Source organism: Lepisosteus platostomus, chromosome 17 (genome assembly GCF_059453375.1).
Source record: "Lepisosteus platostomus isolate fLepPlt1 chromosome 17, fLepPlt1.hap1, whole genome shotgun sequence".
NCBI lineage: Eukaryota > Metazoa > Chordata > Actinopteri > Semionotiformes > Lepisosteidae > Lepisosteus > Lepisosteus platostomus.
The window spans coordinates 24,413,090-24,435,212 of record NC_142627.1 but is presented as its reverse complement, the minus strand read 5'-3'; the positions used below and the strand labels follow the sequence as shown (position 1 = coordinate 24,435,212).

Genomic DNA, 22,123 nt, shown 5'->3' with positions numbered 1-22,123 from the left:
ATGGCTGACAATCCTTCATCAGTAACAGTACACAGTTGAGCTCACTGTTTTGTACATACACTGAGAAATAATAGCTGAAACACTGGGAGGACACCTCTCTTTTTTAATAAATCGGGCAAAGATTGATAACCTTGAGTGCCTAAAATTGCTGATACCAAAGGTCTGTGCTAAAAGGCATCAGATCAAATGAATTAAAAATTCACAGGGTAAATTCATCTAAAGTGCTGTGATAAACCCATAAAAGCTAACGAGGTATGACATCTAATGATGGATGTGATTACAGTGCTGAGCCTCTGGAGTTTTCACACACGAGTTCTGGGCCCTTCCGAAAGCTGACAGAGGCACCCTGATTATTGCCTGGTACAAATTAAACATGCCCTTACCCCGTGTGTCAGCTCGAAGTACTTCTGACAGGCCAGCTGATAGTGCATCCCCTTGACTAAATCCAGGACCTGGAAGATAAAGAGGGAAAGAAAAATGCACTTAGTCGAAAAAAGAGCAATTTACTTGAACGTTACTTTCCCTCGCTGTCATTACCGCAGAAATAAAGTGACATTGACTACACATCTTGGCAAGCATTTAAGCACTTTTCTGTGTTATATTTCTATGATCGATGTAGTGCTCAAAAGCCTTTAAAGCTGCAGAGCTAGCCCTAGTTTTAGTTGTTGATCCCTGCGCTAATTTCTGAATGACTTTCACAGTTCACTGTTAAAGGACTACAGTGTCTCAAAGCACTAAGCTACGTTAACTTGTCTTAAACTCCGTATCAGTAGTGTAGCTCTATTCACTTTGGAAGTAAAATAATATATACACTGGAGTATGTGGTGTATTGGTAATACCTGCTTCATAAGCCTCTTCTGTGTTACATTTCAGAATATGTAAAATCACCAGCATGTATCGCTACTTATAAATACGACAAAGTAAAGCATTAAAAAATAATTTTATTTATAACAGTTGCAGTACCTATATACTGTATATTATGGTACATGAAACCTCAGAAGAAATATTAAACATTTTGCTTAGCTGAGCAAAAATGCAAATACTAAAAAAAAAATACTACTTTGCAATTACTGCGTCAAACAGGTGTAAAGAATTATTTTCCTCTTAATTCCATTAGTAAAATTAATCTCAACTTCATTCCATGTCCTTTAAAACTTTGTCTGATAAGAAATTCCATTACTGTTCGTCCACCTCAGTCAAACAACTGCTGTACGTATCAGCACAACAACAATTCCTGTTCCCCACAGGAGACCCGCACAGTGCGGTCTGTGTCCAGAGACGAGCACCTGCGACCCTGTTACACTTCACACAAGCAGCCAGGGGACACTGTCAGTTACCACCGACAGGTCATTTCAGGTCAAAAACATCCAATGAGGAGCTAGAGCATCCACTTAGTCAACGCCCACACAGACTCACCGGCCAATCAGCACCAGCAATCGAATAACCTTAAACACAGAAACTGGCTCTGCTGGTCAGAAACGGGACTCCCACGTCTTCCACACCTGAATCTACTCAAGCAACGCAACACAAAGACAGCCTGCACAGATCGTAACAGAATTCACCTTTAGGGCAGAGAATCTGGGGGTCAGAGCGCAGGGTCAGCCATTGTACAGCACCCCTGGAGCAGCTGGGGTTAAGGGCCTTGCTCAGGGGCCCAACAGAGTAGGAGTCCTCTAAAGCTAAAGTAGTGTAAAAAGAACAAGTAAAGGTTTATTCCTGCTGAAAAGAAAAGAAACAAAGTTTTGGCTGTGGAGCCTTTTTCAGATGTGAAATTCTTATTGTTGTCCAATTGTGTCTTTGCAGCTGTAAGGGTATACTTTTCTGTTTTGGACAGGAGTACTTGCTACACACACATTTAATAGATTATAAATATACTGTCTATGGAAAAATAGGACTGTTTCCCTTTTTCTTGCACAACTAAAAATATATGCAATTAAGACACTTGACTATTAGTATTAGACTATATGAACAGTTTTTGTGATGATAAAAGTTTGCAAAAACATAATTAGATAATTATTAGATAACCAACTGTCTTGGTTGCAGTATTTAAACAAATGTTTGATGTTAAGAGCTGCCTGTTATTTACATAATGTCACACTACCATATTTTGTTAGGAGCAGGTGCATTAACAGAAGGTATGTCTTTAAGATTAATGTAAGGGTAGCTAATCTGAGCTGGGGCTCACAGATATGCGATCAATTGAAACATGGACTCTGGGGAAGGCGGGCTTTTTATGCCAAGTTACAGCTCATTAGACAACATAAAATCCCCTTGCATGTTTCACTGAAGTTTCAGTAACCCGAAACTTCTACAGCACACCTTAAAGCTGTAGCTAACACCCACAGGAGCAGTAACAATCCCATGGAAAGAAACACTGGCAACTGTCCACATTTTCTTAGTCATAAACGATGCATTTTTCTCATTTTTTATAAAAGATGTATAGAGACTACAAATGTTATTTCCTGCTATTTATATTTTTATTAATCATTTTTGTGAACAATACACCTTAAAAAAACAGTAGTCCAAAGTTATTTACCTTTTGTTCTTTCAATGTATGCACATTACCCCAGGTAAACAAATGAAACCCTAGGTAAACCGTCTTCATATTTTCTTCATGTTTCAGCTTTAAGTTTTGTCACTTGCTTCCTATTACAATTGCTTCACAAGGAAATAGCTATGAGCCTACACTTCCAAAATTGTGCCAACACTACCAATATCGCCCATGCAGAAACCCCGCAGACAGCCTGGTGACTCACGTCACACTGCAGCACACGACTGCTTTGCCCCAACTTTTAATTGTCACGTTTGATGCTAATGACTTGAAATAGAACTACTTCTCTCCCTGTGATCAAAATCGGTCTCACAGAGCTCAGTGCATGAGATGATATTTAACATACAGTAAAAGATAAATAGTAAATTTTACAAAAGGTTCTCTATGGTTAGTTGACCTCTGACATGTAAATTAGAATTGTTTACACAGAAAGCCAGTGTTTTGTGCTATACATTGGTAAACTTTGTCCCAGATTTTCAAGAATACTTAAAAAAAATAAGCACAGTAAACCAAGAGTGACAAGTTCTCCTTTGGGAAATACATCTAAAGACTACAATTTCAGGATGTTCTTTTGAGCTAAAATGATAACTGAGGGGTTGGGTTAATTGGTACAGATTTTGTACGAATGAGTGGAAGCATAGTTTACTAAATTAACAAAATGAAATTAAAATGCATTTTTAGCAATTGATTGTGTTTCTGTGTGCTGGAGTGCTGAATACCAACCAAAACCTCTTCTGTGTTTACAGCATGGTACAAGTCTGGTATTGACAGGTGTACAAATGCATTGTACTCCAGTCTTTACGACTGCTTTTAACACTGTTTCACTTTCGTTCTGTTGATTGAATTCTCCACCTCCCTGGCAGTTGGTATTAAATGACTGCATTAAAGATCAAGGTCTGCAGCAGCTGTGTGCAACTCTTACCAGTGTGCAGCTATGTCTGCGTCACGTGCAGGTGAAAGAAATGAGATGGAGAAACTGTCAGGACACACAAAAGGGCAGCTTACCTATTGCGATACACTTTCCACTGTATTTGAATCGAATATTTAGTTTTCTATCCATCTTCTCAAGGTGAAAATAAAGACGCCTGACCCAGGTTCTGTTTAATGAGAGCTGCCCGCAGGAATGGGGATGGTGGAGTTTACTGGGAGGGAAATAAACGCTGAAGCAGCAATTTCAGCCACCTTCCTCCACAGGATACCAAGCACAGCCCCAGCAGAACAGTACGGAAACCAGCCCTGCTCAGGCAGGGTGGACTGAAACTGGGCTTGACATCCGGGACTCATCCGAGTGAAACTGCTGCACTGTAAAACTCTGGAATGAGTACTTAATTCAGCAAAAATAAAGTCATCATAACCTGAAAGTGTGCTTACAAAACAGGCATGTTCAAACGAGAGAGTCAGATTGTTTCATTGATTAAATACTGATAAACACATATAGCAATAAATCAAAATTTAAATAAAGAGGCAGCAAGTTGGAGTCACATTCATCAGGAACCTAAAAATGGTAACAAATGTAGTTATTCCCCCTGTCAATATCATCTCTTCAGATACAGCTGAGCGGTTGACGTTAATATTTGCTGCCTCCTGTCATTTTTCAGCTCAGGCTATAATGTTCATGTTTTTGTTGCTGGACGAAGGGGAAAATAGAAAAACCACCACTGGAATGAAAAAACATTATGTTTCACACTTGGGGCTCTGAAAGCACTACTAAAGGAGAACGGGACATGATGGATTTAATTTGAGAAATGGCAGGGTTTTTTTGGGGAGTTGCTTTCTAAAACTACCAGTCCAGTAGCTGTGTAAAAATACCAAAATACTTTGCCCAGCACTCTTTTTTTATACTGTAGTTTAACTTGCACAAGTAATCCAATTTTATGTACGGTATGTATAAATACTATATGGACACACACAGCATGTATATAATATTAACAGATGGACTTTGTCAGGTAATAGGAGTGGCCTTAATATAATGCTTCAATGCACAGCAATATTGACAATGCTGTGCAAGATACCTGAATCAGAACTGGGTGCATTGCTATCAGTCACTGAAGGGCCTGTGGCACTAGACAAGACATTTACGTTCAAGCTCTCCATCTAAATTTCAATCAAGGTTTTACAGCGATAAACATATTTTGCTATAAAAAGGCTACATACCATTGAAATCATTTACTATCTACACGCCACCGTTATGGTCTTGTATACACGTTTTCATTACAGCCCATAAAATAATATTCTTCTGTAGGCTGCGCTCTGGACCCGAAGGCAACGTTAAGTTCTAACTATTGATCAGGAATCACATGCGTCTGGTTTTGTGATTAAACCCTAATGGTACCTGTGGAGCTTTAATACCACATTTTACATCATCAAGAATCTCACAGCAACCACTCTGCATACTGAACAAAATCAATTGATCCTTCAGGCGCTTTTTCATGGGATTCCTGGAAGCCTAGATCAACAGATGAATGAGTTTTATTGACCAAAGGCTCTGGGTTTTCTTGTATTATTCAGTTCGTATTAACACTTCCTCTCAGTTCCTTCATTTAAATTGTGATTGTATTTATACTGTATATCTGGCCTTTCTTCTTCTCTTTGACACAAATGTAAGTTTTCTAATAGTATGAATCACTGCTTACATGGGGCTGGTCTTCAAGTGCCAGCTTTTTAGATATTGTTCAGTAAAAAAACAACATGTTTTAAAAATGCATACATGAAGAAGAGGGAATTAAAATCTTAGAGCTTCACTTCTAAGTAAAGCCCTAAAACTTCAATTAAACGCTGAGTCTCTAACATGCAGCAGAGTCATCTGGTTTTTATTACTATTAACCGACTATTAACTGATTCATCTGGTTTTCTGTGCTTATTTTCAATTAACACAGTCACCTTTCTATTGTAATTACTGCTTTTTAATCACTCTGTGCCCCAATTAGGAGGAAAGTGTGCTTTTAAGAAACGTTTTACAAATCATTAAAATCCTCAGCGCTTTGCTATTGTGTATCAGATAGCATACAAGGACATGGATATTTAATGCTGAAATAATATTTGTCAGTAGATCTCTTATACAACACATTGCAAAAATCAGCAAAAGGACAGAGACACTCTGGAGGCTAAATGAGGTTACTGGAAGAATGAAACACGAGACAAACAGATTCGGGAATGAGCAACCCGTGTCTTCTGTCAGCCGTGTTCCAGTTACTCATACAGGAGAAACAATCAGCTGTCCAGACATGGACCTAACACGCCAACCCTGGTTGATCATTACTGAATCTGTGAATTAATGATCCGACAGAACGGTAACGCGGCCAGAAAGCAGCCATGAAAAACAGGATTCCATCAGGACTTTTTTAAAAGTCAGGTCATGAACCGTTTTTGCTTTTTGTTGTTGTAAAAACCCAAACTCACTTTCAAGTTTGTGACAATTACATATTACAAATGATAGATTTTCACTGCTACTATTTAAATGCTTACTGAAAAAATGTATAGTTATAGCTCTGCATTGAAACATTGTATTTTGCATTATTTCTAGATGCTTCAGAACATTAAACATTTTCAACATTTGATTCCTAATGTTTATACATCATGAATTACAAAATAATGAAACTCTATTGTTCTGGGAGTACTGTAAAAAGGAGCTTTGCATCTTAGTTTATCCCCAAAAAAGACAATTTCACTCCATAATTGGCTCCCTGTCTTCTCAACAAGCTGCAACATGTCTAAAACTCTGCAGCTTAGACTACTAACCCATTGCAGGCCTTAGCAAAATATCACTCCTTCACTAAGACCTCTACATGGGTTGCCTATAAAGTCACGTATTCAATATAAAATCTTGTTTCTGACTTTGAAGGCTCCGTCATACATCTCTGAATCCTCCACATTTACACTCCCTCCCGTGAGGGTCACCTGACTGGAAGGACTGCGGACCTTTGCTCTCGGTACCCCACTGTACCCCCACTGTACCCCACTGCACCCAGGAGTAAATCTCAGACTGCTGGTGACGGTGCTCGTTCCACAGCTGCTGCTTTGCTATGGACGGCCCTTCCCCCAGCTCTTCAAGAGACGACGTCTTCTCTTTAAATCCAAACTCAAAACTCACCCTTTTCACCATGGTCTACAGTATGTCCGATTGCCCTTTATTTCTCTTGGTTTTTTTCCTTTACTTGTTATTGTACTTCTTTGTTTGTCACTATGTGCAGCATTCTTGGGTTTGGAAAAGTGCTTATAAATAAAATCTTATTTGTATTGTTCTTCAGTGCTCTGATATTTTTGCAATAGGACATCACCACCCATGGGCTGGAGATGTGAGCCATTTTCTTACTACTGTCATTAAACATGTTTTCTGTTCCTAACCTGAATTTATGATCATACCATTTATAATATTAATTTTTCCCATTACATATAGATTATTCAACTGCATTTGAAGTATTTACTGCATGAGAGATTTTGAACAGTGAATTTTACAGCCCAATTAAAAGGAAACACAATTATATTAACATCCTGAAATTCATAATTCCTTACGAACACTTACAGTTCTTACAACATAGCAATTTAATTAGCAGCATAATTAAGTTTAGATTTCTGAATGAGATCACAGCAATATGCAACACAAGAGAAGAACAACAATACCAAAAACAAGAAAACGCTCTTCACACTGTAAAACTAAGTTGTTGATTCTACCATTATTTTACAAGGCCTCCGTTTTTAAGACAAGCCTTTCAGATGCCAGATGTAGTCTCGGTCTAACAGAACCATAATTCAATAATGTACAACAATACAATACTGTAATTCAATCCTACATCCATATTTTACATGCAATTTCCATTGAGTTTTTAATATTCCCCAAACAAGAACATGCAGTGATAAATTAATCGGTCTCACAGCCCCTGTGTAAAGGAATCGGGGGCTCGTGCACTTTCAGAAACAATTCCCAGTCTCACACACTGCAGGCCTCCCGGAGCCTTACTGGACAGGTGCCGCAGCCCTGACGCGAGAAGGAGTTCCTCCCTCACAGACAAGGCTGTTGTGTGCCACACCAAAAATACCCTCCCCTCTCGTGAACCAGCTACACCGACACCCTTCCCCTTAATGTCTCTTACTTACACACCCAAAGACAAAATAACTCAAAGTCATCGAGAATGGTAAAATCCCTGTTGAACCATTACTGGGAAGTCTCTTGGTGGTATGAAACTCTGGACGAAACCACAGAAATCCAATCACATCTGCAGAGCACAAACACACATCTCGGACTTCAGAACTTCGATGTATTTTGAGTGCATAATGTATTAATCCCAGTGGCATCCAAAACATTTTTGTATGAAATAACATTATTTAAAAATGCATTATTGGGCTTATTGTTTAACAATTAACATGCAGTAAATACATAATAGCATAAGAAATATTGTGAAAGATAGGAGGGCATTCAGAACATCGTGCTGGTTTTACAGTACAGCAGCTAAGTGAATCTAAATCATCATCCAGCTGTTTCCAGAAGGAGCCCAGTGTTCTGGCCCTGGACTGACCCTATCTATACCCTTCATACAACAGGATCAAACCTCTTTTCAAGCTCTTTTCTTCCAGACTGAAGAGATTTAGCTTTGCACTTAACCTGTGAGAACACAAACAATCCCCTGAGACCAGGAATCGTTCTTATAGCTCTGGAGTGACCTCATTCTAAGGCAGTATTACCCTTTTTGTTATTCTGTGATCAAAACAAAACAATATCACAAACAGGGTTTTACTAGTTTTTTGCGGTGCACCCAACCATTTCATGTATGCATCACTTTTCCTGCTGCTTAACCCTATTTTATTGACAAGGAAACAGAACTGACGAACGTGCAAGTCCATTTCATGAGCAGCTCCCTGTGGCTCAGAGCCACCATCCCCCAATAATACGCACAGTGCATCTCCCTACTTCCTGCGGGATGAGTTGGTCAAAGTTATATTTCAGTTTGGTGGTGGCACTCCTTCTGCTCGATGCTACCCTTATCTTTCTATCATTTGCATTTTCGATCACTCAGTTTGCATACTAAACCAGAAACCGGAAACTGAGATCACGAAGAACTCAGGGTTTAAAACCGATCCCTGCAGTACGCCACTGCTTCCATCTGCTCAATATGAAAGTACTCCTCCATGCGTGCTACACGATCTTGGCCTTGGGTTTTGAATTGAGTCTGAGGCGGCTCTGTCCTGCGAGCTGGGATTATGCTTCTATGCCCCTGAGAAGTAACAGTTTCCAGTTGTTGAAATCTACCACAGCTCATGAAGTACAAGAATTACTTCTAAGGTAGCATGACTTGCTACCCTAGAGCCATATATACAGTCAGACTGACTGAATATTTTCTTAAAAGATCTTGTTCCAGGGTGTCATTTGCACTGAATGACTCAATCTATCGAGAGATGAACTTTGATTATCATTCTGAAGAAATATCATAGCAGTTTAATAAAATACAGTGTTAACAAAATGATCTTTTCACTGATTTTTCCCACACTTTAATAACAGGAGCATGACGTTTAAAGCTTTTGCAAGCCCTGGAAATCAGTGTGGCATTTTTCTACCCTTGCATATACTGTAACCCCTGCAGGTGGGAAAAGAGCTGTCAGTGCTGCTGAAATCTCGGGTGACCCCAGACTTGCCTGGTTTATTCCAGTGGAGGGAATCTTGTACGACTGCAGCTTCTGCTTCAGGAGCTCCGGGTCACTGTGCCGGAATGGGCACCCTGATGATTCACAGAGCAAGAGGAGAGAAGACATGAAGATCTGCAGGAACACACCTTGTCTTTACAGCCACGAATGGCCTGTCCCTAGTTCTCTGATTGCCCTGAGGGGTTTATAGTTGTATGTCCTCAGTCAAAATTGTATCACATCCAAATAAGTCCAAAACAAAGGTGCTGAAGGAATTATTCATTTACTCATAAACGCATGATAAAAACAATTAGGCTGCGTGTATGACCTTTCGCTATCATTATGTTTATCTGGTACATGGGTTTCAACCCTTTCCAACTGAAGGGTGGTGTACACTTTCATTTGGGGTTTTAGAAGTCAAGCTGTCAGCACTTTCCATGCTGTTTGCCGCTATGGGTGTAAGGCTGCTTTGTGGTGTGAAGCCTGGTTAACCGAGGGGTCATATCCCACTGGCCAGTGGATTCTGTGACACAGACTCTTCTTTGGGGCGTATCCTGAATCTTGTTTCAATCGTGTTTAAAATAAAAACAAAACTTGCACTAGTGCCATACCCCCTCCCACCCTTTCCAAAGGCCAGTTTTCCTGTGTGACCACTCACCATGGTAGTCCCCCTGGCTCGGAGGGTTCGACAGAATCACCTTCATGCAGCTGTAGGGGGTGTAATCCGTGCGCTTGCCCTCCTTCCCAAACATGTGCCGGATGCTGTAGGCGTACGCCTTGTCAAACTGAAAGGCATGAAAGAGAGAGGGAGAGAGCCAAATAAACCGAGTTCTTGTCGTATATCATGTCCTCCACGTCAGGGTGTTGTCTCCAATGAAATATAGAGCTATTAGAGAGTACCTGCTGTAGGAGTGTCACTAAATCGAGACCGCTGTGACCGGATTATGGATATTGTACCGCTGTGATTGAACACGCTATAATCTTATTGCTAACAGTCTTCATCCTCCGTGCTGCAGCATCTCAAAGTGTTTGACAGGAAAATGTACAAATTATTGAAGATGTGTTATAAAGCAGCTGTATTCACCTACAGTACACACCATGCATTTTCTAGACTCTGACAAGCCATAACCACCTCATAAAAAAACACCCGTAGAGAAAAAGAGCCCAAACAGGAACTTTGCAGGGTTTTTTTAAATAGTGGAGCATTATTTTGGCTTTCCTATTGGACTGAAAGACAAGAATTCAGAAGTCTTAAAATAACACAGATGACACTACTGAACGGTGAAGCTACAGTAGATGCCAATCTGTGAAAACATTAATCATTATAACAATAAAACGCTTTAAGCACCCTGCAGCACTTTGATACTGAACATCCTCTGGGGACCTGGACAGCGCAGACGACCATTTGAACCCCTCATCGTGGCTTCCCAAACTGTCAACAACCCCCCAAAATACAGCCCTATTTAAGAAGCCATTAAAAGGTTTAGATTAGCTAGGGGTCAGTGCATTCAATCTTCATGGTGAACTCAATTTACTAAACAAATACTCCCTGGTTACAGTTCAGAAGGGGAGAGAGAGACTCCAGATGACGGTAAAATCAGAACTGTCTAGTGCAGGAGAGGGAGAAATTATTCATCACGATTGTACTCTTCATAATCCATTAAAGGTGCTATAAAACCTGCGAACTCCACAAGGTGACTGGCTGCAAACCTGCAATAAGAAGACTCATAAAAATATTTAACCACTCAGGAATTAATTATATTGAGGTTCTTGGGATTTAAGGAGCAATTTCTAGTTTAAAGATCACAACCTACTATATTAAAAGTGTTTAATGATACTTTCCGCAGTGCGGGCAGCAATTTATTTTGTGCAAATGTCATTCATTATATATTTCATAGTAACTAATGCGAATTGCCAAGACACAATAAGTATTTCATGTACAAAAAATATACCAAACAAAAATGTATATATAACACACCACATAGGTCCTACGTTAAAAAAAATACTTCAAAGTTTACATAGAAAAAGTAACATTTTAATCTAGATCATGTATCCTTTGTTGCAATGCTTAAGAAAATACAGTATTTAAAGTAATACTTTGTGAAAGGAGTGAAGATTAAAATACCACAGCTGAGTAATGAACATTTATAATCCACACGCCTCCTATCAGATGACTAATATTTCCCCAAATACAAGTATGCAGAAAAGAGTCTTACACAGCATTAAAAACTGTGCTCCACCACAGGGTTAAATGTTAAAAAACAAGGACAACATACTGACCAGGCACGGTTATGGTGAATGCACATGGAGAGACACTTGCAGTCCATACCAGCCAGCGAAGACAGACTCATCCTGGGCTCTCCAGACGCCTGCCATGTGCAAGATTGTCTCGGACATTCCTACACACTCCTATTATTACCACACTACTAATTACTGTATTAATGTCAGCTGCTGTTTGCTTAATGTATGTAAATTGCTTCTGCGGAACTCCGTACTTAAGGTTTCACAGCTTCAAAAATCAAATTAAAATAGGATTTAACAATAAAATACACCATACAGTTAAAAGAAAGCTAAGAACCCATGATAGGCATGGAATTGCAAACACACATTTCAATCTCTTTGAAAATAAATGTGTACTTTTAAACCAGATGCAGAATCCTAAGGAAGAAATGTGTGTGTGATACCGTTTTCTCCACAGAGAGACGCATAGGCTGCTATTATTTAAATTCTGTTCAAGCTTGTTTGATGTTTTCCAGGCTTTTTTTCTGGTTGACAGCCCTTGCAGTGACAGGGGAATAACATGGACTGTAATAGTTTGGATAACTAGCATAAAAATATGCTTTATGCTCTTCGCGTAGGTATAACGTCTCGTTTACATTTTTCCAAGCAATTACACGATCATACGCCGGGACCAGGTTGGAAACGATTCAACATAGTTTTTAGTCAGACTTTGCTTACAATTTTCTGTGAAAGCTCAAGGTCAGGAAGAACTATTCTCGGTATGATGCAATGGACAGCAGTGAATGTTCTGGTCTGTGTTCGCCAGGATGCCAAGTGAAATACCATATCAGCCTTTCAATGTTCCAATATTTCACCTGATTCCTCCATATTGGGCCACTTGCTACTGCTGCTTTGAAGTCACTGTACCCCCTGGTCTACCAGCTTTACAATCAACACCAAAGAACAGAGGTGGACATTTGCCCCCGGTATCTCTTCAATAAAAAGTCCCCTCACCACTTTAAAAGGCATTTCATGTTTCAGTCTGAGAAACAGGTGACCCACTCTGCCCGGAGGGCAGACTCGAGGCTGCTGGGCTCCTCCGGATCCACTGAACCCACGGAAGTCCTGGGTTCCAGTGTTGCAGCTGGCGGGCAGGTGAAGCTCTGCTTGAATCCCTGCCCCAGTCTTGTTAACCCTCCATATAAAGAAACGCCCAGAACATCTATCTCCAACAAGAGGTTCACATGCTGTGTGCGTGTCCAGTGGAGGGGTTCACAGGGGATCACACCTGCACGTCTTGTTGTACTGTGTAGTTCTGTCATGCACAGTGCCACACCATATGAAGGGGGAGATCGCACGGTGTCTCACATTGTAAAGAGTATTGACATTGTTGTCCTGAAATGATTGCCCACAAGTTAAATGAATATATTACACAGAACAGAAACCAACATTTCTATTTTATTTATTCATTTAAATCGTATGTCTTTATGAGACATTTAATAAGCTGTGTTACACAAAAATCAATGTTGTTTATACCCAATCGTAAAGGCCCGTTCTTAGACAAGAATTACAAGCACAAGAGCACTGTTTACATTGCTCGGCCTTTTCTCACAATACTGCACTAATTCATTCTTTGAAGTATGCTGTACCACACTTCCGTCTTTCTTCATTCTTTAGTCCACCACACCTAGTTCTATTCTTACAGAGAGAGATTCTCACCTTATGCTGTTGATCTGGAATATTTCATTCAAACTATATTACAAGGAAAATGAAATCTTAACTGCTAACTGCATCATAATCAATTTCACATATAATGTGTCCTCTTATCTTATCATCTTAAGTGCTATATTGACATCTCAGCTTGGCTTCACATCTGACTTTTTTCAACGCTTTCCCCTGAAATGTATCATACCTTTTACCATGTCATGTAACACTTTTGTACCTTGGTCACCGAATTTAATTAACTTGTTGGACTTAAATGACAAGACGCATCATAAATATACTAATCATTATGTCTACGTATCTTTTCACCTAAAAAAATGTAAAGTTTAGAAAAAAGCTGGGGTCCACATGGGGAGAAGGACAAAAGGCAAGGACTTTGAGTCTCTACAGTAGTTTTACATATATACATGTATAGATGGTCTTTCCAAATCTCCTGCCTCTTGACCAGGCTATTTCAGTTTCGACCTCAACAGTAATTCTAGATAACAGGACACTTTTTCTCATGCTTGGATTCTGAGATTCATTCTCTGAAAAAGAGCAGTTCTGTATATTGCAAGATAAAACCTTAGAATAACCACCAGATCCAAACTTTCCTAAATACGTCAATTTATTAGTCCATTATTAATAAATCATATTTTTTTCTTTTGCTTATAAGACAACCTAAAAAAGCCTATTCCATGTTCAGAAGATGTCCTTGTAGATTTTACAGTGAAATGTTCCTGCATCTTCCTCAGAAAGGAACCACACAGCTAATATCCACAGCTATGCTACAAACCTCACCCTTGCTGCTTTCACTATGCTAATGAACAGTTGCTATGGATTTCAGAAAGCAGTGTGCTTCCTGTCACTGCTGAGGTATTAATCATGATCACACAAGAAGACAAATGGACACATTCTCAGGTGCTTGTCTCTGACAATGTGCTGATCTCTTTAAATTGAGCATTCTTATGGATCCTTTCACTTTCATAATATCCACCTTCCCTTTTCTGCAGTTTTTGTTTACAAGTTGGCACTTGTATAGTACATGTGGAGTAGTACCAAGACGATGCACCAAGTGTGTATGACTAGTCTGATCCAAAGAACATTAATCAGCTGAATTGTGCACTTTACAGCACAGCAGTGTTATTTCTCGACAGAGATGCATTTAGACTGAGCTTGGTTTTAACAAAAACAGTTTCAACGAATGAAGGAAAGACTGGATTCCACCACATCTATAGAAGGACATCAAAGATGCATATCTGAGCTAAGAGAGACGGTGCAGGCATAATCTATTGTTAAATCTTCATAATATAAATAAAAGGCCTATTTTCAGTATTTAGATGACCACTCTGTCAGCTTGGATTGACAATAATAGCAAATGACTTTTTTGTTTTGTATGAATCCATATGTTGAGGAATCGCCAAAACAAGCATTTAAAAGTAGAATAAATAAAAATATAGTTTGCATAAATAAGAACTGCATCAGACATTTTCTCAAAATATTCCCTGCACTAATTAACTGTATAAATGTTTAGGTGTTTTTAGAAAAAATAATTCCTGTTAAATACCCTTGAAATCCCTAAACCATTAGTGCTGCTTTAAAATTATAGTGGCTTGTCTACAACTTTTTTCTACTTACCCCCAAAAATGTCTGCTTTTTAAAGGATATTACTGATATGTTTTGAGTTTCCAGATGAATAAATCTTATTTCTCTAGAGCTGCTGAAACTCCTAATACAGACTTCTATAGCCCCCAAACTGGTAAAGTTTATAATTATTGTGACAAAAGGATATGGGATCACTTCCTCCCTAGTGTACTGACAGAGCTGCTAAAATTAAGAAAAGCTGAACAAGTCTAAATGAATCACCCTCCTCACTGAAGTGAAACTGATTTTTTATCTGTAGTTCTTGACTGGGCAGTTAGTACTAGGATGTGTCCCCCTGCAAACGCATTCAGTGTCCCCCTGCAAACAGTCCTGGCTGCTTCTGCAACACAGCGGTGTGACCTACAGGCTTTTATTTACTGAGAGCTAGAGGACTGTCCACTAAATACTGACAGTAATGTATCAACATTTTTTCAATAGCATCTTTGCATTCGAGAAACAGCTGAACAAGATCCTCAGACTGCTAAGCTTGTAACATCAAAATGAGCTAGATGGGCCACATGGTTTCTTCTCACTGGTAACCTTTCATAAGATCTTATAATGTATTGAAGCAACAATATTTTACCCCATAAGGCCTCTGGCATTTCGGAATGGGCAGTAGGCTGCTGAGTGATCGTGGAACACCACCGTAAAACACACCAAGACAAGATGATTAAATCTAAACTCAATTATATCTCATTCTGGTAGTTTTCAGATAATGAACAAACCAAATAAAAAAAAAAATTAAATGCACCACTAGTCAAAATTTTAAATACATCACCAATATTTACTTTTTCTTTGGGAATGCTGCTTTCACTTAATTCTGTAATAAACAGTGAAACATAAAACACTGGATTTATTAAAGCCTTAAAAGTACTGTAGGTGCCATGTAGTGACTTCAGTCACACAAGACTTAATTAACGGTTAGTAGACAGTATTGTTAATTGGTAAATATACTATTTTGGTCCAAATTATCTCAGTAATGAGATTACCGCAAGGGTGGAACAACAGATGAGAACAGATGAGCATTGCTGAGGAGATTAAGACAATTTCACCAAGCTGATCAATACAGTAAAGCTGTAAGGATGTGCAGGATGAAATTATTAATAAAATGGTAATATATTCCTAATGTCATTCATTTCAACTTGAAATGTTAAGTTATGGTGAAAGCCATTTGCCATTTGACTACTGTCAGAAAACGTTCGTTGTTTTTTTGATCGGGTTTCACCCTGATCGAATCTCTGCACGGAGATGCACTGGTCACGTCCTCGGACAGCACGTCCTGCCCTTTTCGTGAGCTCGCCCCGACAGATTCATGCGGGACAACGCACGCCCTCGTGCTATTCGGATACCTCCAGCTTCCCTGTGACAGTTACATCACGGATAGCTTCTTCGCCATGTTTGAGCACCACCCATCCTCTGGGGGTACATGTGAGCTGGGGCTCAGAGACCTGAACTTGCTCCGCAAGAAGACTGCAGCACAACCCCACACCTGGACAAACACCCACACGCCGGGGAACAGGTACAGCCCGTGCGGCCACTGTTTCCAGCAGCAGTCAGACACGATACCCGTCTGAGACCTTCCAATAGATCCCCCCACCCCCGATCAGCCCTGTTGATGATGAATGTCAACCAGCATAATGAATTCACACAACAATGTCAGTGCACCAGCAAAGAAAAGTTTGTCGTTTTTCCCCAAACACTTTGTGGATTTGTTGTCATTGCACGAAAGAGTTCCTTTGGGTGCTCAGAACACTCTGTGTGTGTGTGTGTGTGTGTGTGTGTGTGTGTGTGTGTGTGTGTGTGTGTGTGTGTGTGTGTGTGTGTGTGTGGTACTGTACACATGCCGCAGCTGAAGAGCAGTGAAAGCGGATGAACCACAGTTGCTCTTCCACCCGGGAGAGGGGAATTGTGGGCCGCGGCTGTGGCTCTCCAGTGGCAGTGTTCTAATTAAGAAGGCAGCTGGTGCGGAATAACTAGGCAAATTAAAACCGCCGCGCCAACACTCTCGCAGGGCAACAGCCACCAGGCGCCTCCTGCCTTATTTGACATTGGATCGGCAGCACATTTTTAACAGAAACGCACTTTCCCTGCTCGTTCTCCAGAGGGTAAAAGAAATATTTTTTTTTCCCCTCCGAGTCGTTGCAAGGGCATCGCACAGCATCTCCTTTGTCTCTTGGAAGTATACTGTATTCAGGCCTTTGCTTGCTATGGGGAGGTTGTCCTTTTTGTTCTTTAAAATGGGATTCATTTCCACGAGCACCAGGTCAGAAACGCACTGAAGACTGAGCTGTGCAACAAGAAAAGCAAATGTGTTAAAGAAAGATTTTAAGCACAGTTGGGTCTGGACATTCGCAGGGGTTCAGCGCAGATAACCATCGTGAATCACCAGATTGGCATACAACCTATGTACCCCTGTACCATCACATGATGTACTACAGCATATAGCGTGTGTGGTTAAGGGGAGAGAGACTAAAGAGATTGAAAAGAAGGCTGGGTTCGCTCGAGACAATAGCCTTTGTTAGCTTCCTTTAGTACTCTAGGTTTCAGCTCTGTTCAACACTGTTAAATGCCCGTGGCAGAGTACTTGTGTTGTAAAGAAGCGCCCTGTGATTTTAATTTTGCAAGAACTCGCCGCAAATGGACAAGTTGACAGATGCTGCAAATCTGGCGTATCTTTTGTTCTACGTTCATAACTTATTTGAGGGGACAGAATGTGAGTTTTTTTGCCCCTTCCCACCCGCACAACAGGGGAAAATATAATATCTATAATAATATATAATATACAATATATATAATATAATTGACATTTTCACAAAAGCCAACGGAATCGACAGGGCATGCTGTGGCAATTTGTACCAACAGGGCTGTTTCGAAGACAGGGAAAGCAGTTATAAATTTATAATTATGATGCTTATACTTATAAACAAGTAGCTCTAAACAAGAATGTTGCTCCACTGGCTTCCTGGGTACACTGTTGTGTTCATCGAGAGACTCTTGCCTCTAAAAATATTTGAGGAAAACTCTATTGATTCTATGAAAATATTCAACTTCATTAAAGCTCGCCTGCTCAATTCAAAGATTTTTACAACACTGTGCAACAAAGCGGGAAGAGATCATGAGACACTCTCCTGCACATGAAGGTGTGCTGGTTGTTGAAATGTTAAATCTGCAAGGTTTTGAGTTGTCATCTTGATCGCATGAAGAAGACAGCATACATTTTTTTGAACGAACTGAATTTAAGTCTTCAGGGTGTCACCATCACAGTGTTCAACAATCAAGACTACAATCAAAAAACTGAAAGTTGGACGAGCTGTGTCCAGTAAAATTCCCTTCAGTGCTTCCCAGCACTGATGAAAATTCACTGCAATAAAAAGAATGCTCTTAAGTAAAATGTCAAAGTGTGCTGTTGAAGCCAGTAATGTGATTTCTATCAAGAAACAGCTACATTACATGCTTGGATCAATCAGCTGTTTACTAGCAAATGGATTTGGTGGATCAAATGGATTCCTGTTATTTGTTACCTTATGTTCTGCTGTGGCACTTTCAACTCAAGATTATGTTCAAGTTTGTTCACACTGCCAAAATAAGTAGGTAGTGACTTCTTTGAAACCCTTTAAAAGTACTTGCTGTTTTCTGATTTCCTTAAAACTGCATTTTGGTCACATTTCAAATAAACGCTTAACAAATTATGTCATGTCAAATGCTTCCAAGTGCAAATATTTCAACTTAGGAATAACTCAAGCAAAAGAGCGTCACTGTGATGCCATGCGTGATGAACAAACCCGATCAAACTAAATGTTCACTCTCCCATTTAGCTTCAAAGGGAGTACTGGTGGATTTTTCTGGGAAAACTGACTCCGGGTTGTGTGTCTGTGTCTGCCCTGTGATGGACTGGTGTCCTACCCAGGATGTAGCCCACCTTGTGGCCGCTGCTTGCTGGGATAGGCTCTAACTCCCCCATGATCCCGTGCTGGAGAAAGCTGTTAGAAAATGGATGGAGTCTAAAACCAACAGGAACAGGAGTATTAATTGACTCAGTTGATCCCTTCTCGATTGGACACAACGAGGCTAATTTGTTGTCGTTAAATTTTCATCTGAAGCCAGACACCTGAGCAGTGAACTGCTGTTCAAGTTCCCCTTGATTTCATGGGAAATGGGAGCTGATAAGATTTTAATACGTAACATCTGTACTGCAAATGAGAAAGACTGAAGTGACTACATAAGGGAATGGATTTAGGAGAGGTGACATTTTATTTTTCTGGCACAGTAACAATGTGATGATCTCTTTTCTAAAAGTGAAACTAAAATACTTTTGTCAGATTCACAAAAGCATGGGACTATCAACAAGCGCCGAAGTTAATCACCCCATTTTATAAACATTTACATTGCCCACACGACTTCCTGGAAAGGAAAACAACCGCTGATGGTAAACACAAAGTGACCCGTGTCTGACTACACGATATTTCCCAGAAACTGAATTAACGGGATCAAGTCGCAAATCATAAAAAATAAAAAGGTCTAATAAGTGCAGCATATCAATAAATCCATGTTCACACTCAGTGTTCATAAAGACTTGAAGCTTATTGACCAAGATTTGCAAATCACCGAGCCGTCTACACAATCTGTCTAACAAGTGTTTATACATTGTTTTATACGGCTCTATCTCTCTCTCTCCATATCTCATCATATGCTCCTGGAATACTGATGGGAGCGCTACGCTGATGCACACAGCTCTGGGTCTCAGTCATGATAAATACATCACACTAAGATCCTTGGCCCCTTGCTTGCATCCCAGACGAGTGTCTGTAAATGAACAGGGCTCTGCCCTGCACTCGCAGCCGGCAAGGTTACCCTTGAAAAGCATGATTATGCAACTCAAGTGCAGCCACTCTCTCAAACCTGACACCACCCAACACCCTTGTTATCTTACAGTCTGCAACGCAGGCTTAATACCAGTATGAAATGCAGAGAAACCTGCTTCCCATAATCTTATGCATACAGATTGCTTCAGTTAGAATTACTTTTCACTTTCTACCAGTGTGTGTGATATATTTAGGAAATCTGCAGTGCTCTTCAAATTTTCTAGCAGCAACAGAAAACAGATGATATGCAGGCACAATGTTTAAAGATCTATCAAGTTCAATCAGTGGTATCCATAAAATGATTCTTTTATCAGTCTTTTTAGTGATCTTAACAAGGGGACTGGCTGTCTCAGGGAACAGTTGAATAAAATGAAGCCTGGAGCCGAGCTTCATTGAAAGCCAGCCCACCCATCCCCCTTTTAAGTTTTTCATTTCCAGTCACAATCAACCTTCGTGATAAATCTGTTTCTGCAAACAATCAAATCAGGGTTTGCTTTCCTCCTTCACTGGCGCTAATGTGCACTGGTCTTCCCCAAAAAAGACATTCACAAAGGAGCTACAGCTGGAAAAAATGGAATTTTCCGATTTCATTTTTAAAAACACAGGATGGACCCAATTTCTGTGATTCTGTGACACACTTAAACTTTAACTGCTGCATATTTTAAAAGATACAATTATGGACAACAAGCGGGGAATTTAACAGTGATCTCGTTTTTTTTACAGAAATCCATTATTACTGTTCTTAAATACCTGTGAGGGAACTTACAATGGCACCACTCAGAGCCTAGGAAAAGACAGAAGAAAATTCTCTATGCAGCCTTCATCAGGCTTCAAATAAAAGCCATAAAACACACCCTCTTCACTTTGTCAGCGTAGTCAGTAAGAAGCCTAAATGACAGCCTCTGACAAGCCATTCATCACACCACAATCACATCTTGCAGTTCCACACAGCAGTCCGCACACATCATCACCCAGCTGTTTACTGTCACGCAGCTGTAATGGGTTTTTGTGCTGAAGGAAGGATGCCTGCTTCAGTGTCCCAAGGTGAAAGGGTTAATCAGTGGGCTGCCACGTCCCCCCCCCCCCAGGCCCGGCCGCCGCACCGCCGGACAGACACGCGGAGAGCGCCGCCTGTGCTCTGGTCCTCACGGGCGCCGGCGTCAGGACAGCGGCAACACAACAGGGCTGGGAGAGAAGGGGGAGGTGCCCCTCCAGCACCAGAACAGCTTTCAGGCACTTGTTAGAAAGAAAAATACTATTACATCTGACAGGCGATGATGCCGGAGGAAAGGCGTCAGATGGGAAGCTAACCCATTTTATTCCCTTCTTTCCTCCCCATCTGCATGGTTACTACTCTTATGTCTGCTTAGCGATCACGGAGTCTAGCACGGAGGGATGTGGAAGGGGAAGGCAGCATTTAAGAGACAGAGGCTCTGTCTTGTTTTATTATTATAGTAATTTGTCCCTTTTGTGTCTGTAGGCTTGAGGGTACATCGTCTGAATGACTAAAAAGGAACAGTGAAATGAGGCTTAAGTAAGTTAGCTTTTCATGTTTATATTACCCAAGGTACACCCTTCAGCAGTAAGTCAATTTACATTATTTTACTCCTTTCACCGCATATCCCATTTTAAATTCCACAGGTTCCCAAGACGTTTTACAGACTCGTCCTTTATGAATAGGATCTTCAACACCTCAGATGCGCACTCACCAACATGGTTATACCAGTAAGAAACTAAACACATTTGAGTCTTAATAGGAGCACAGTCTGAAATACTGGCATTTGTAAAGTAAGATAATGAGCTTTATTTTATATAGCACCTTTAAAGGCTAGATAGCTAACTAGGCGCTGTTCGGTTGACCACCTTAATGATTCCAGTTGATGAACTATCTCACTTGAAATCTATGTCCGTTGTTCCTCCACTGATTCCCTGTTCACAATATCACCTGATTTACAGAACTGTGCACTAAAGCTTGATCCCAAAATCCATCTTAATTGCGCATCAGGTGCACAAAAAATATAAATTTGTGTATAAAGCACAAACTGTACAACTCAGACTAAACAATAAAACTGTTCATTGTGGCTTTGGATTAGCTAAACCTTAATGGTTTCAAACCTCGCTCCTTTCTCATACCATCTACAATAAACTCTACCACCGTACACTTATTCTACAAATTCCTTCTGCAGCTGCTGTAAATAAACTTTAAAGAACTATGAATAAATAAGACTTCTAGATTACTGAAAAACAACACACAACAAAACATTCAACTGGGGCCTCATAACCAAATTGTGATCCGAAACATTCATGCATTATTCAGTTGCAGAAACGCATTACACTACAAACACAAATGAACAAAACAAGACTGTAAATGAATTATGTTTCTCCTACAGTGTAATAAATGGATCCTTCAATTGTTAATACATCCTTTGCAGCACGCCTGCGAATCCCCCAGGACTGACGCACCCCCATCTGTATATTAGTAATCCTTTTCGGGAGTGAACGCGACTCGGCTACGCTCCTCGTCCCAGCT

General features: G+C 40.2%; 1 protein-coding gene across 2 annotated transcripts in view; it reads right to left on the bottom strand.

The window, feature by feature from the left end:
- The window catches only part of prim2 (DNA primase subunit 2), a 107,550-nt gene that overhangs the window by 8,541 nt on the left and 76,886 nt on the right, over positions 1-22,123 (bottom strand). For both annotated transcript variants that reach the window (XM_088610531.1, XM_088610532.1), the window contains 3 exons: positions 9,825-9,951; positions 9,179-9,261; positions 384-452 (listed from right to left, as the gene is read on the bottom strand). In XM_088610531.1, coding sequence (XP_088466657.1) covers positions 384-452; positions 9,179-9,261; positions 9,825-9,951 — 279 coding nt within the window. The remainder of the gene's footprint in view (positions 1-383; positions 453-9,178; positions 9,262-9,824; positions 9,952-22,123) is intronic.